General features: G+C 43.5%; 1 protein-coding gene across 1 annotated transcript in view; it reads left to right on the forward strand.

Moving 5' to 3' along the window:
- SLC14A2 (solute carrier family 14 member 2) overlaps positions 1-15,230 on the forward strand; it is a 58,470-nt gene extending 43,240 nt beyond the window's left edge. Inside the window, 8 exon segments of the mRNA XM_019518293.1 lie at positions 1,811-1,973; positions 2,642-2,831; positions 4,736-4,864; positions 6,307-6,499; positions 10,499-10,646; positions 11,375-11,509; positions 12,649-12,698; positions 14,498-15,230. Coding sequence (XP_019373838.1) covers positions 1,811-1,973; positions 2,642-2,831; positions 4,736-4,864; positions 6,307-6,499; positions 10,499-10,646; positions 11,375-11,509; positions 12,649-12,698; positions 14,498-14,674 — 1,185 coding nt within the window. The 3' untranslated portion in view covers positions 14,675-15,230.
- The last annotated feature ends 215 nt before the right edge of the window (positions 15,231-15,445 follow it).

The raw sequence follows: 15,445 nt of genomic DNA on the forward strand, positions 1-15,445 counted from the left end.
CTGTCATAGACCCTAAACTGCTGAGACCCAAGGGAGATTCTCCCTTAGCTTAAGTCAGTGCTTCTCAATCGTGTTAGATTCAGGGCAGCCACGGCCACACCACAGCACCCCCGAAGGGCTTTCTCAGCATCCTGGTTGAGATCCACTGGCTTAGGTAAGATAGGCTTGTACTTTTAGAGCACGAGTTCTGTGCCCACAACTGCATAAAATTACCAGCAATCACAAAGCCTAGTGATAAGTGCAAAGAGACCCAAGAATCACTACAATAGTTGACTTTGTATTAAAAAAATCAGCTTATTTAAATTCTGTACTCACAGCCAGACTGCCTGAGCATGCACTGCTGCTCTTGGCTTTCTATATAACCAGTAAGCTGCCAGGATACAGCTTTGCATTTCCATTCACTGTAACCGAGTTTTCTTTACTTCTGCAGTTAGGGACACAAAACTGGAAGGGACTTTGTGGGCCACCGATTTCAGTTCCCTGCATTCATCGTCTCATTAACCGAAGGAAACCCTAGGACCAGCACTCTGAATCTTCACCCACAAATACAAGGAACCACATTGGAAATAACAAGAACATCCTATCACATACGATCATAAGAAAGTAGGGCTGGAAGGGACCTCACAAGGTCATCTAGTTCAGTGTCCTGCTCAAGTCAGGATCACCCCAGACTAAACCATGACAGTCCCAGCCTGGATTGGCCCAATCTGTCAAAGCAGCTAGAAGCAAACTGAAAGGTTTAGGAATTGGCCGAGCCAGTGATGCCTATCATTAGAGTCCTGCCTTCTTATAAAGGTCTGATCAAAATCCCACTGATGCCAATGAGGGATCTTTGACTAGGGCTTTAGTCTCTTGAATGAGTGCTCAGTGTATGCAGAAATCAGGCTACTAAAATCGTGGTAAATTTTATGTAAGTCTTTCACTTTAGGCTTATCTGAACTGGTAAACTTCACCCTCATTTAAGTGACTGAAGAGGAAGTTATAAGCCTACTGTCATTTTTGATGGCTGGAAGAAGTAGCTGGACAAATATGAACTGGAAATGAGAATTGTTCTCTTTCTTTTTAATAGTAAGACCACCTAATCAATGAGGCAGCTCCCGGAGGATGGGCTGGAGTCCCCAACACTTGGAGTCTGGGGGGCTTTAAATCTTTACTTCATAAAAGTCAATAGAAAAACTCCGATCTGAAATCTCAGCCCTGGTGAAGTCACCCTTTAAACATGAATTGCTTGATTTCTGCAAAATAATATGTTTAAGCTGAATGCAGGTTATAACGGGCTAAGAAACAAAGGCTGATGTTCTGATGCAAGGCAAGGGAGAAGATCCCCAAGATTTTGTCTGGCCTTCAAATTTATGATTATATTAAAATGTTGCTGGACCATATAGAGAAGCTAAAGGGAGACTAGGGATCTTCTCATGCAGATCTCAAGAAGCGTGTGTGTTTATTATAACAGTTTCCCTGTGTTGCAGTTGGTAATTTTATGGGAGACCACTGGACTTCCCCATCAATTGACCTCTCTTATGGACCTGATCATCCAACTTTTACTTAAAAGAAAGGGTGCGTGCAAGCTATGGCTCATTTACCATGGCTTCATGGACCACCAGGGGTTTGCAGGCCGCCATTTGGGAACCACTGTGCTAACTATGCTGAATACTGTTTCTAAGAAACAGAAATTTCCATACGAGGCCACTTTCCCTCCAGCAGCTGCCAGCTGCAGTGTGCAATTAGTACTGCGTGGCAGAGAGAATAAATAATGGATATTTTGGGGCATTATGTAATGCATCATTACCTTTCCTGAATCTCACCAAAGGGTCAGAAAGCTGCCATGGAGGACAGTGTCGATGTTAAGATAGAAACGAATGGGGCGAGGAAGACCACAAAGCAGAATCCAGTGAGCAAAGGTGGAAAGAGAGTCTGCAGAGTCCTTGGCTATATCACAGGAGACATGAAGGAGTTTGAAGACTGGCTTAGAGGTAACCCCCTTTAATGTCAGCCAAAGACCAAAAAAGCAATGGTCGCTAATGAATAACCTTGTGGGTGATCTGCTTCAGCTCCTACTAGAACAGAAATTATTGTACCAATCCATGTCTCCACTGCAATGCAGCTTTGTCCGAAGGGCTACCACAGCACCCAGGGGTTGAGAGCAGGGGAGGAGTGAGATGATCTGCACTCCTTTGGGTTCATCCCATTGCAGAGAAGTGCATGCCATCTAGCGAGCATGACAGTGGGTATTTATTTCTATGTTGGGTTGTTTCTTAAAACTTTCCACCTCCTTTCCGCAGAGTGATATACATCAAGCCTGGCGTTAAATTACACATATGTAGCGTGTTTTCACCCCCTCAATCAGTCCGGGGGGGTGGATACTCATGCTATCTACAACCTGAGGTACAGGCATCATAAATAAACTAGCAGGTATGAAACCAGCCCCGCACACTTTATAGCAGGGAACTCCAGGAACGACGCCATTCATCTCAGTTAGCTTTCCAGCTGGAAAACTGCGTGCAGACGGTAATAAAGCTGAGTCAGGTTTTACAGTCTTGTTGATACATTGTCTCCGTTTTGCTGCCAAGATTCTTGGTGCATTTCAAGAAAAACCGTCCTGGATCCATCTCATTTGTGCATTTAACTGGATCTCTTGCAGATAAACCTCTCGTGTTTCAGTTTATTGACTGGGTCCTACGCGGGACATCCCAGGTGATGTTTGTCAACAACCCTCTCAGTGGACTGATCCTGATTGCTGGGTTCCTGGTCCAGAGTCCATGGTGGGCAATCACGGGCTGTTTAGGAACAGTTGTCTCAACTTTAACCGCACTCACCCTGAGCCAGGATAGGTAGGATCCCAGAATTCAGATTCACATTGGAAGTGCTGTGACAAGTGAGAAACAAGATTCATTTCTTTTTAAATGTTGTCCTTTTGCTGGTGTTCAAAAGCTAGCGTCGTCTTTGCTTAACGCAGTGGTCCACAACCTTTTTAAACCGGAGGCACCACTCAGAAAATGTCTTAGTTTTCACCCCATTCTTGACTACAGAAAAATAATAAAGCTTTTCTTCTGTTGCAAAGAACTCAGAAAGACCACACAGACAACACTTTTAACACGATGAATTTCTCTTGGAAAATGATGGGTTTACCTTGCGAATCGTGTTTGCACACCTAGTGGAGCTAATATTGTGTGGCATCTCGTGGCACCCTTGAAAAGATTATGAGGCACCCCAGGGTGCCGTAGTACCATGGCTGAGAATCTGGTTTCAAGTATCCAGAGAAATACAATCTTTTCTATTCTACACGAGTCTAGTATAGTCTTCCTGGGGTAAAGAATGATAGAGAAGGAGGGCTGGAAAGGACCTTGAGAGGTCGTCTAGTCCAAACCCTTGCCTGGGCAGGATTAGCCCTATCCAAACCATCTTATACAAATCCTTGTCTAATCTATTTGTAAAACTACACCATTCACTCTGACACACAGCCATAGGGCGGGCATAACACCTGAACATGTCACAGGTACAGCAGAGGGACAACGGGAGCCAGTATCCTGCTTCTACAAGGGTTGTTAAATATACTTGAGACATCCCTGGTCTTTAAACACCTCAGGCCCTGGGAGTCCTGACTCTAAGCAGAGTATCTGCTGGACTAAGTGTGGCAGAGTCCAGGGCTGTTAACCTGTCCGGTTTTGCTGCAAGGGAGGCTTAGAGGGCATGTGTATTTATGAATGTGCATTATGCATGTGTATGTGTATTTATGCATGTGCATTTATTATTTTAAGCAAATTGGATTTGAGTCTGTGTTGGGTTAAGGATGGGGGCTGCCCATTATGTGCCTTTTGGATTTTTAGCCTTCTTTTTTTGATATTGGGGTTAGCTGGGCACTTCAAGGAGGAACAAATGAACATTGTGAGAGCTCCCCAACCTAATCCATAGATCTTGTTTAACTTGTCGTACTTTGAGGTCCCCCCACAGTACTACTGAAGGGTTGCTGCTGTCATTATTTACTATCATTTTTTTTGTCCCCTTATGGGGTCTGAGGTTCTGGCTGGGAGTGCTGACCCTTTTCTGGATGCAGTATTTGTTAGCGTCTGCCATGGCCACGATGCACCTGCTACAGGTTCCTGCTGGGTTTCTCCCAAGACAGACTTTGACCCATCCTCCCTAATTGCCAGAGTACCCTTCCCTGCTGGCGATCTGTGTCCCTCATCAACAAAGGGGGAGAGAATAACCTCACTGCCCTGTACTGACCCATCGCTGCTCAGGCTGTTCACTACATTTGTATGATGCTAGTGTCTACAACTCCAACCAACATCAAGGCCCCATTGTGTTAGAAACTACTCAAAGTGAGAGGCAACCGTACCCCCAGGAGCACTCAGTCTACGCCAACAGGATGGGCAACAGGCAGAAGTGTATCCCCACAGCACAGATAGGACTTGAATCTTAAAGAAATCAAATGGCTTGCCCACAATCACCAAGAAGTCTGTATTGCAGAAGGATCAATCCATTACCTGAAACCCAAGACAGAAGTGAATGTAGCAGAGGTCTGCCAGCCAAGACCACCAGAGCCTGATTCTTCCTCCCCCACTGGCTTTACATTAGTGTAAGTCTGCTGACAAGACACACAAGGGATCTGGAAATTCACTTGCCAGCACAAGGAGCAGAGAGTCCAAGCAGGTGGAGGGATAGGGCAATGCTCATGAAGTATTTACTGGCTTTTCAATGAAAGGTTTCAAGGCAACTGTCTTGGTCCTCACAGATCAGCCATAGCAGCAGGCCTACACGGCTATAATGGAGTCCTGGTGGGATTGCTCATGGCTGTCTTCTCTGACAAGGGGGACTATTACTGGTGGCTTCTTCTCCCTGTTGCTCTGACGTCCATGACATGGTAAGTCACACACGGGCTTTGTTTTCTGTGAAAAACTAAACATTTCTTTGCTTGGCTTCTCATTCCTCCTCTTCTCAAACCAGAAAATGTTTATACTCTTTTCTACCGTAGATCTTGAATCAGGGGTAGGCAACCCCGGGCACAGGGGCCAGAGAGTGGCACTCAAAGGCATTTTGCTTGGCATACATGCCTCTGGGTAGATGGCAGGGAAGGGGCCAGGGCTGCATGGCCACAACAAGGATCGGGCCCCTCATGGCTCCCCCACTATCCACCCCTGGCACACCAACATCTTACAAGTTGAAGTTGTGGGTGTTTTTGGCAGTCTGCCCAAAAACGTTGTCGACCCGTCTTAAACTAATAAAATCATAATAGATACGTATTTTCTTTTAAGTCAATACTTTTTTTTCCTCACTGTTTATCCTTATTAAAGCTTAAAATAATCCTTTTTTAAAATAAATTTACAATTCAGCACATCAAATTCATGTTCAAGTCTCAGCTATTAGCCATATGGCTGTATTTCAAGGACTCCTTTTACTGTGAACAGAAACATTACTTTCACTGTTCCCTACCATCATAAAGCACAATTGTTTCATTTCTGTATTATTTTACTTTGATAAATGGGTGCTAGAAGCAAGCTTATAAAAGTGTCACGAATAATTACTACTCCAGGCAATTAAAAAAAAAAACCATGCTCAACTGCCCTAAAGCATCATGATTGATGCTAATGAAAACTAAACAGCTAATGATATTTTGCTTGCCCAGCAGACAAGGTGATCAAGGCAAGTTGCCAGACAACTTGAATTTGAGGAATCAGTTATCTGAATACCAGAATACTTTGCTGGGGTTATCAAAAATTCAGAATCTGTTGTTTGCCTGCGATGTGTGTGCAGAGGTATAACCAGTTGTGCTGCTGCAATGCACATATCTTTGGCTTTCTGCATTTAGATGAGCCTTGTGTATGAAATGAGGATACATGTTTTCTTACAGTTCACTTAGACATGGCTATAGCATGGCTCTAGTGCTAATCAATTAAGGGCCGGTCCTCAGCAAATGTAAATTGAAAGGATAGGAACAAACCAATGGAGCGTTTCCCCAGTTCACACCAGCTGAAATCGGGTCTGGAATATATTTAGGATAATCAAAATCTTCTGATATGTAAAGGTCATTGTATGGGATTATCCTAAATGAACTCTGGATTTTGCTGGCTGCAGTGTACCAGTAGGCATGTAGGACTTGCAAGGTGCCCAAAAATAAACCCAGTGTTATCGGAAGGACTTCCGGACTGAAAGCAATTCTTAACAAAAAGCAGAGGCGATGAAGACCATATATTTCCTACTATCATATATTATTCTGTCACAGTCATAGATAGTTTTTCCAGTCCCTGCGATCCGAGGCATTCATCTCACCAACTTGCAGTAAGATCATTTGTCTTTCTCTTTCAGCCCCATTTTCAGCAGTGCTTTAGGCTCAGTCTTCAGCAAGTGGGATGTTCCTGTCTTCACCTTGCCTTTCAACTTTGCCCTGACTTTATATGTGGCTGCCACCGGACACTATAACCCCTTCTTTCCTGCAACACTCATTCAGCCTTTAACCTCTGTACCTAACATCACCTGGACTGCTATTGAAGTGCCAAAGGTAAGTCACAAAAGGATCCTTCTCCATTTACAAAGCAAACCCACAAAGTGCCATGGCTGTTTATTTTATGGGACAAAGAAAGGAAGCAGCCATATAATTTTGTGTTTACCTGGCAACTACAAAGCAATGCGTGAAGCTTGACTATGATGATTGCCTGTTGTGACGAGTTCAGTATTAGAGTTGCCAAGTGTCTTTTTGTAGACAACTGGACCTATCAGTATATGTGATCATCTTCAATTAATCTCTGGAGTCTATGTATGCGTTACCATGGAGACATTGGTTATGACTGCATACTTAAGGCTGCATTCAGAATTTCATTTAAAGCCGGGATTACATTTTTGTGTTATCTATAAATAATACAGTGTATTAATTAAGACATAATTTGCCTTTTGTTAAGAAATTAGCATATAGAGAGTACCACAAGGCTAGCATTAAAAATCCATGTCCAGGCAGACACACCAATTTTTTTTAGAGTCAGTATTTCTGCCGGACCTGTACAAATATTTTACGCTCCAGTGCTCTTGCTCCTATTAAACAGTCAGCGTTATTCCAAAGTTGTGTCCCCTTCATTAATTAATGCTGGTGTATAAAAAAAAAAAAAAAAAAAAAAAAAAAAAAAAAAAAAAAAAAAAAAAAAGCCTGTAAAAAAGGACATTTTAATTTTAAACATCTTAAGACAGACAAGAGAAAGCAACCGGCTTTCACCATGTGGGGAATAAAAACCAGTGAAGAAAGATGTTGTTTTTCAGCTTCTAATTAATGAGTATGAGAAATATATGAAAAAGGCAGTCCATACCACTGGGAATATCATGAAACCAGAAACTATGCGCGCCCCTACAGAGGGTAGTTCGTCTCTTTGATCCCTCATTGCTAATGTACTTCAAACTCCTGGTCACCCCAAAGAAAGTTTGGGGAAAGCAAGACAGTCAGGGCACATTCTCTGTGGGTGGAAAGGGCAAAACTCCAGTGAAATAAATGGAGTTACAAACCAGTCTAGTTTTACTCTGAGCAAAGGGGCAAGACGGTCTAACCAGGAACGTCCAAGTTTCAGTTCCAACAGGAGCACTGACACGCCCCCGTCCAAATCCCCAGCATCGGCCACAGAAAGGTGAAAAAAAGCCCTGACGCCCATAGCAAAAAGAGAGGAAGAGATCACTTCCTCTCCCTTGTGGCAACCATCAAAGCATAGGAAAAAAACCAACACCCTGCACTGCTCTTCAACCAGGGACAGCAAATACTCCACACATCCCCATAGTCACTGAGATCAGGTGAAGGAATTAGAAACCCTTTTTTCTTATTTGCATGTATGACTTGAAAGCTGAAAGAGAAGACTGCATAGAAACGCCCTGCTGGCTCTCCGGGGTGTACTTGGTAGCCGTGTTGGACTGAGACAGGAAAACATCCAAAAAACTAGGACTCTTGGCTCCAAAACGATACCTTTTATTGGACCAGCTTTCCCAGCCAGTCTAATATTAAAACTCTCGGTTCCAAAAGTTAGAACCGAGAGTTCTAATATTGGTCCCTAATATTAGACCAACTGGGAAACTTGGTCTAATAAAAGGTATCGTCTAGGAACCATCTTCTAATTTTTTGTATGGCTCTCCAAAACTGTAAGCCCTTTTTTGCTGACAGGCCAAAGGGAAAGAGCATCAAATGAATGTTCATTAAAATGAGGTATTTGTCTTGGAGGAGTAAGGCAGAAGTTGTCAGTTCCTGGAAATAAATGAATTCCCCCCTCTACATAGGTCTCTTCTGAATTACATATTAACACATCCAACTGTGAGCTTTACATGGCTAAATGAAGGATGGATGGTAAGAAGCAGCTGAACGAGTAAGGGAGATTCGTGATGAACTGTGTCATTTCCCTGGCACATGTGACTAAAATTCCCCAAAATGCATTCTTGCAAAGAGAGAGGACACTGGTAATCATGCGATTGTACTGAGACTGGACCTAAGGGTGGAACTGAGAGGAGCTCTCCCTTTAGCTATTAACACCAGGCTAATTTCTGTCCTATGCAAATGAAACATAAAGGTCCTAAGTCTGGAAAGATCTGGGATCCAGAAATGTGAGGGCCAGGGAAAGATTAACAACACGTAGGTTTGTTCAAGCCTAGGCTCTGTGAGGTCCAACTTGACTGCCATTGACTATAATGGGGGATGCATTAAGACACCTTTTAACAGATGAAAGGGAGGGAGTCCAGCAGAAGGGCAGTGAAAATGGTGAGGGGTCTGGGGAACATGAATTATAATGAGATGTTGAGGGAGAGGGGCTTATTTAGTCTGCAGAAGAGAAGACTGAGAAGGGATTTAATAGCAGCCTTCAACTACCTAAAGAGGGGTTCAAAAGAGGATGGAGCTGGACTGTCTTGATGGTAGCAGATAACAGAACAAGGAGGAATGGTCTCAAGTTGCAGCAAGGGAAGATTCAATTAGATATTAGGAAAATCTCTCTCACTAGGAGGACAGTAAAGCACTGGAACAGATTTCCCAGAGAGGTGGTGCAATCTCCATCCTTAGAGGTTTTTAAGACCCAGGTAGACACAGCCTTGGCTGGGATGATCTAGTTGGGATGGACCTGCTTTGAGCAAGGGTTAGGATTAGATGACCTCCTGAGGTCCCTCCCAACCCTCATTTTCTATGATTCTACGAAAAAGTCCCCAGAAGTGGCAGCTATGAAGCACAGGCTGGTTGCAAGCACCAAGAAAGCCTATAATCCTGAATATATATTTTTCTGTGGTTCCTCACCGGTTCTCCACCTTTTCAGACTCGAGGCACCCTTTCATAACATCTCTCTTGAGCTGCACCCTATTTCAAAAACTCATGTATTTAATGCAGTATTTACCACCTCGCCCAGGGACCAGGCACAGAGAGGAGGAGCAGTTGCTTATTTCCCCAATACCCTGCAGCACCCTTAAAAAGATCTTGCGGTGGAAATCACTCCTGTGTGCAAGTAATCAGCTGCTTTAAAACCCATAGCAGCAGGTGAAATGCCTGGAAAATATGTTATAAAGACCTCAAAAAGATGAAGAGGTGGCTTGATTACAGAATAGGACATTTATTACATGGGGTGAAAATGCAGGGTACTAAAAGGCTCATTCATATAACAAAAGAAAGCATAAGAAGAACCAATGAATAGAAACTGAAGACAGCAACATTCACAGGAGAAATTGGGCCCGATGCTTAACAGTGAGAATGATTAAGGACTGAAGCAAACTATCAAGATCTACCAAGCCTTCATATCCAGACTCCTTTAATCAAACATGTTCTTGGGTTCGATCCATCAGTAACTAGATGAAACTGGTCTGTAAATCAGGTCAGGCTACATGATGTAATGGTTTCCTCTGGCCTTAAAATCAGGAAGATTTCCTGTGAAAGATGGACCTGGCTCGGACAGACTCAAAGCTCTGTCTTGCGACCATCGTGGTTCGAAACGCTGGTGGTGACTCATCACAAGGCTTTAAAAAAGTGAACGGTGTATGAGAGTGATGTGATGGAAGGGAATGTTATGTAAGGTTTAAATGCAAAAGAGTCACTCTATATAGAGTTCAATAGAAAACCGAATCCTTGGCTTTGAATTTTAAAATATTAGTGAAAAAAATAAACTTTAAAAGGGGATATTTTGATTAAGTCGTATAGTTACTTAGAAAACTATCTGTGGACTCCTACTCATTTATTCCTATTAAATTGCATAGGTACCATCCATAAGTGGTGGGTCCAAGTCTTGTACAGATTCGCTAGGCAGCAAAATGCGTGAACGGGCAACTGGGATCTCATACTCCTCATGAGTGACATCTCATACTCCTCCCCATTGCCCATATTAACATCCTCAACCTCAACTGCCCACAGGCCTAAGAGTTTGCATTTCATCCTCTTGTAATTACTAAGGGCAAATCTCTATTTAGCATTTGGGCTGTCTTCACAGGTTTGCACTTCAGGACATCAACGTTAAAAACAAAATCATAGACTAGATAAAAACTTATCTTTTTCAAACTGATATAGTTGTTCCAATCCATTCCCGTTGGAGTTGGACAGGTGTACGGCTGTGATAACCCCTGGACTGGAGGCATCTTCCTGGTTGCTTTGCTCATTTCCTCTCCGCTCATTTGTCTGCATGCTGTGATCGGATCAGCGGTGGGGGTAGTGGCAGGTATAAATTCTCTATTTTATGGGTGTCTTGACTGGGATAATATAGTCAGCGATGATCCTGCCTTGAGCAGAGGACTGGAGTACATGACCTCCTCAAGTCCCTACCGGCCCTATTTTCTTATGATCCCATATTGTACACGCACACTTGAAATAAAGAGAATTAGACCCAGTGAAAAATGCTGCCATCAAAAAATATGTTTCCAACGGAAAGTATCTGACAAAAAAGAACGTTTGACAAAACTTCAAATATGTTGGTGGAAGTTTTCATTTTTCAACTACAAATTTGAATGTTTACATGTTTTAGATGAAATTCTCATCTTCATTGTTGTCATAAAGTTTGAAGGGCTGAAATATTTTTATATCAAACTCAATACATAAACTAGAAATGTACTTACTTTTGGTTTTTGGGTAATCATTTTCTGAATGAGACAAAGCTGTTGGTTCTGAAATGGGCAGGTGGCAAAACCTCTCCCATTCACTCATGTATCTCCTACTCCACTCGTACAGCTCGAATCTGCTCCCAGGTTCACCAAGCGAAGTCCAGAGTAACTCCACTGGCTTCAGTAGACTTAATCCAGGTCAACATCTGCATGAGTAAAAACCGAGTGTGGGAGGAATGGTCGTAGGTCGCATCTAGAACAGAGCTCTTCAAACGCCTGCTTCATTCTAGATTTCAGCTGCTTCTCTCCCTTGAGCTCAGCTCTGACTTATTTCTGATTTCCTTTACAGCCCTGAGCCTGGCAGCACCTTTCAGTAACATCTACTCCGGCTTGTGGAACTACAACAGCTGCCTCTCATGCATCGCAATTGGAGGCATCTTCTATGCTTACACCTGGCAGACTCTCCTGCTTTCAGTTGCTTGTGGTATGTGTCTATGGGGCTTCTGCTATTACTTTGGAAATGAAAAACTAGAGGTGTGCTGAAGCTACAGTGTCCTCATCTAGACAAGCAGATGAATTCAGACAAGGCCGAAGGGCCTTTAGCTTGGAGGTGTTGATTCAGGGCCACCCCTCTTACCACACAAGGGCAAACCAAAACTATGAATTTTGCCCTCAGCCAAGCACTGTATCCCAACAAAAGGAAGCAAATGTCTGGGACCAGTGATAAGTATATGGACATGTCCTGATGTATCGAGCACATTCACTTGATACTCATAAATGCATCGTATTGGTGAATGGAAACTGGGGAGGGACAAAAACTGCTTCTGCAGATCTCGAAACTCTAGAGAGGGTCAAGGAAAAACTTTTCTCAAAACTTACTTCTACCTGAAACTATACTGTAAAGCCACAGTCAGGGCTCCCAAGGGAGGTGGTGCTCTCTCCGACCTTGGGGGTCTTCAAGAGGAGGCTGGACAGATATTTGGCTGTGGTGTTATGACCCCACACCTATTCCTGCCTGGGGCAGGGGGTCAGACCTGATAATCTGTTTAGGTCCCTTCCGACCCTAAGCACTACATATAATTTATAAATGGAGCGCAAACCAAAAAGCACACAGTTCTTTGAGAAATGCTATATAAAGCAATTCCTTGTCCGATCAGGATAATGTAGATCTTAGGGTGAAACCCAAACGCATCATTGAGATTTTGCTTTCTTCCTTCACTGGCACACTTTATAGTCTGTCCGAGCGAGGAAAACCAAACGGCTACATGGGAAGGGTGTATTTTCTATTCCATAGGAACCTCGTAAGGCCACTTCACTGCAGTTTCTGCACAAACATTTCCAAAGATTGTTTCCTCGATCCGGCTTTTTTTCATTGTTGCATTTCTACTGCAGTATATGATTTCTGTACACCATGCATGGGGGCCCAAGTTGGAAGGGATGATATCTATGAAAGGTGAAGTCCATACTATAGATAACACCTGTGCTCTCACAAAAGACAGAGCTAGGACAGCAGGAAAAAACCATCCAGGGCAGTGGAAGGGCTTGTTCAGCTGTCCTACCTCATTCCCCATGGCTGTGAGCAGTCTTACTTACCAGGAACAATCTCTCTGTCTCTCTTCACAGCTCTCTTTACTGCCTATCTAGGAGCATCTCTGGCTAATATGTTTTCTGTGGTAAGTTTTAATTAACTCAGGGACAAATAACAGGGAAGGGAGCTGTGTTGCCTAGGACAGAATGCAAACCTCTGATACTTATTCTTCATCACTAGTGTTTCCCAGGGGATGTAACACAGTTATATTTACAGAGCAGGTCTGTCCCATTAAGAGCCTCAGTTTTACCAGCAGGGACAAGTTTTGCCTCAGGGGATAGCTACAACACTCATTAAAATTCATTAACAATAATAATGACTTAGCACTTAACATCCACAACATACAGTTGGCACGTTAACTAGCAAGCCTATCATACCTCCATGAAGTAAGGAGAATTAGTCATAATTTATATGTAGAAATCTGAGAGGGAGAGGCCAAGGTCCTCAAACATACCTGGAAAAATCTAGTTCTCAGTATCCTACTCGGGGCCCAAAGATGAGTCAGTGAAACAACAGGAGGAGAATTTAAAAAAATCCTAACTTCCATTCCTGTGCTCTGATCTACAGCCAACAGGCCAAATGCTGCCTTGCTTTACACTCGGTTTCACTGAGGTTACACTGACATGAGAAGGAAAGATTTATACCTTTCCCTCGGTAGCCATACTCACTGTATGGGACTGGTCCACATAATGGTATCATCCTATCAACAGATGGCTTTGTTTTGGTGAAGAGGAGAGGGGCTGCTATATCCTTGGGAAATAAATACAGTCTTCTTTTGGAGAAGATTCATTCCAGGTCTGCTGGCTTTGACTGAGTAATAATGAATGGCTTGATGCCTAGTTGGCAGATGGTACCAAGTGGAGTACCCCTAGGGTTGGTCCCGGGACCAGTTTTCTTCAAACAACAATCTGGAAGATGGCGTAGAGTGCACCCTCAGCAAGTTTGCAGATGACACCAAGCTGTGGCGAGTAGTAGATATGCTGGAGGGTAGGGCTAGGTTTTAGAAAGACTTTCACAAATTGGAGGGTTGGGCCAAAGAAATCTCATGAGGTTCAACAAGGACAAGTGCAAAGTCCTGCACTTAGGACAGAACAACCCCATGCACCAGTACAGGCTGGGGCTGACTGACTGGGCAGCAGCTCTGAAGAAAAGGACCTGGGGGTGATAGAGGATAATAAGCTGAATATGAGCCAGCACTGTGCCCTTGTTATGAAGAAAGCTAATGACATACTGGGCTGTGTTGGTAGGAGTGTTGCCAGCAGATCAAGGGAAGTGACTCTTCCCAGATATTCAGCACTGGTGAGGCCACTTCTGGAGTATTGTGTCTAGTTTTGGGCGCCCCACTACAGAAAGGATGTGGACATGTTGGAAAGAGTCCAGTGGAGGGCAATGAAAATGGTTCGGGGGCTGGGGGACATGACTGATGAGGAGAGGCTGGGGGAACTGGACTTACTTAGTCTGGAGAAGAGAAGATTGAGAGGGGAGTTAATAGCAGCCTTCAGCTACCTATATGGTGAGTCCAAAGAGGACTGTTCTCAGTGGTGGCAGATGACAGACCAAGAAGCAATGGTCTCAAGTTGCAGCAAGCAAAGTTTGGGTTACATATTAGGAAAAGGTGTTTATGAGGAGGGTAATAAGGCACTGGAACAGGCTACCAGAGAAGTTGTGGACTTTCCGTCCTTGGAGGTTTTTTAAGACCCAGGTAGACACAGGTTTGGCTGGGATGATCTAGTTGGGGCTGGTCCTGGTTTGAGCAGGGGTTTAGACTTAGATGTGACCTCCTGAGGTCCCTTCCACCCTCATTGTCTATGATTCAGTGAATTAGTTAAGACTGGAAGATTCCACTAAATCCAAATAAGAACTATTCTCTTTTTTTCCCCACAGTTTGGATTGCCATCAGGTACCTGGGCCTTCTGCTTGTCTGCCCTTACCTTTCTGTTGATGACCACAAAGAACTCCTCCATCTACAAGTTGCCTCTCTCCAAAGTCACTTACCCAGAAGCCAACTGGGCCTATTACTTGGCAATGAAGAAACATCACCAGCCCTCCTGTGAGGTGTAAATGCTAAGGCAGAAATATACTTTGTGATTCCAAAAACAGCAGCACAATGTGGTTCCCAGAATAGGCTGACTGGTGTGCAATACCATCAAGAGAAAATCATTCACTTTCAAATGGAGAGATTTTTTCCTCAGTGGTGTTCATTTATTGTCTTCCATAGCTACTGCACTGGATTATGAGTACCTGTAACAGGTACCAATCCATACTGGCTGAATCCAAAGCAATGAAGAAGACAACCCCTCTGGGAAACTTTCCAGCCAGGACCTGAGATTGAACAGAGGTTGGCTTCATTTCAGGTAGATGAGATAGATATCTATTAGCAAGGAAAGTGGATAAGATGGTGCCATTTATCAGCGGTGCCAAAGTTTGACGTTCTAGCTCATGGTCTTGTTATGGCCCAATGAAGAGGTAACTAACCCCACCTTTGCAAAAACCCACATGCAGAGACAGACAAAGAGCACTGATCTGTTGCGTTTCTAACTCCTGTGATTTTACCACAGTTGCAGACAACTAGAAACTACGGCAAATAAAAACAACCCCCAAATGATGATTTCTTTGGGGGAAAAAAATCATTATTTTTAGGCCAGCCACTCAATTTTTGAGCTGTCAGGGATGGAAGTGCTGGATTAGTGAGAAGAAAACAAGCAGAGACATCACTGTCCCTTTGCAGTTTAGAAAGATGTTAAATTCAATCCATGCCATAAGCAGGAATAAGTGCATTGCTTGAATTCTTCCCCTATGAGGCTTTCTCCAGTACTAGAGGAAAATATTCTC

This window comes from Gavialis gangeticus, unplaced genomic scaffold (genome assembly GCF_001723915.1).
Source record: "Gavialis gangeticus isolate Ggan-Ray unplaced genomic scaffold, GavGan_comp1, whole genome shotgun sequence".
NCBI lineage: Eukaryota > Metazoa > Chordata > Crocodylia > Gavialidae > Gavialis > Gavialis gangeticus.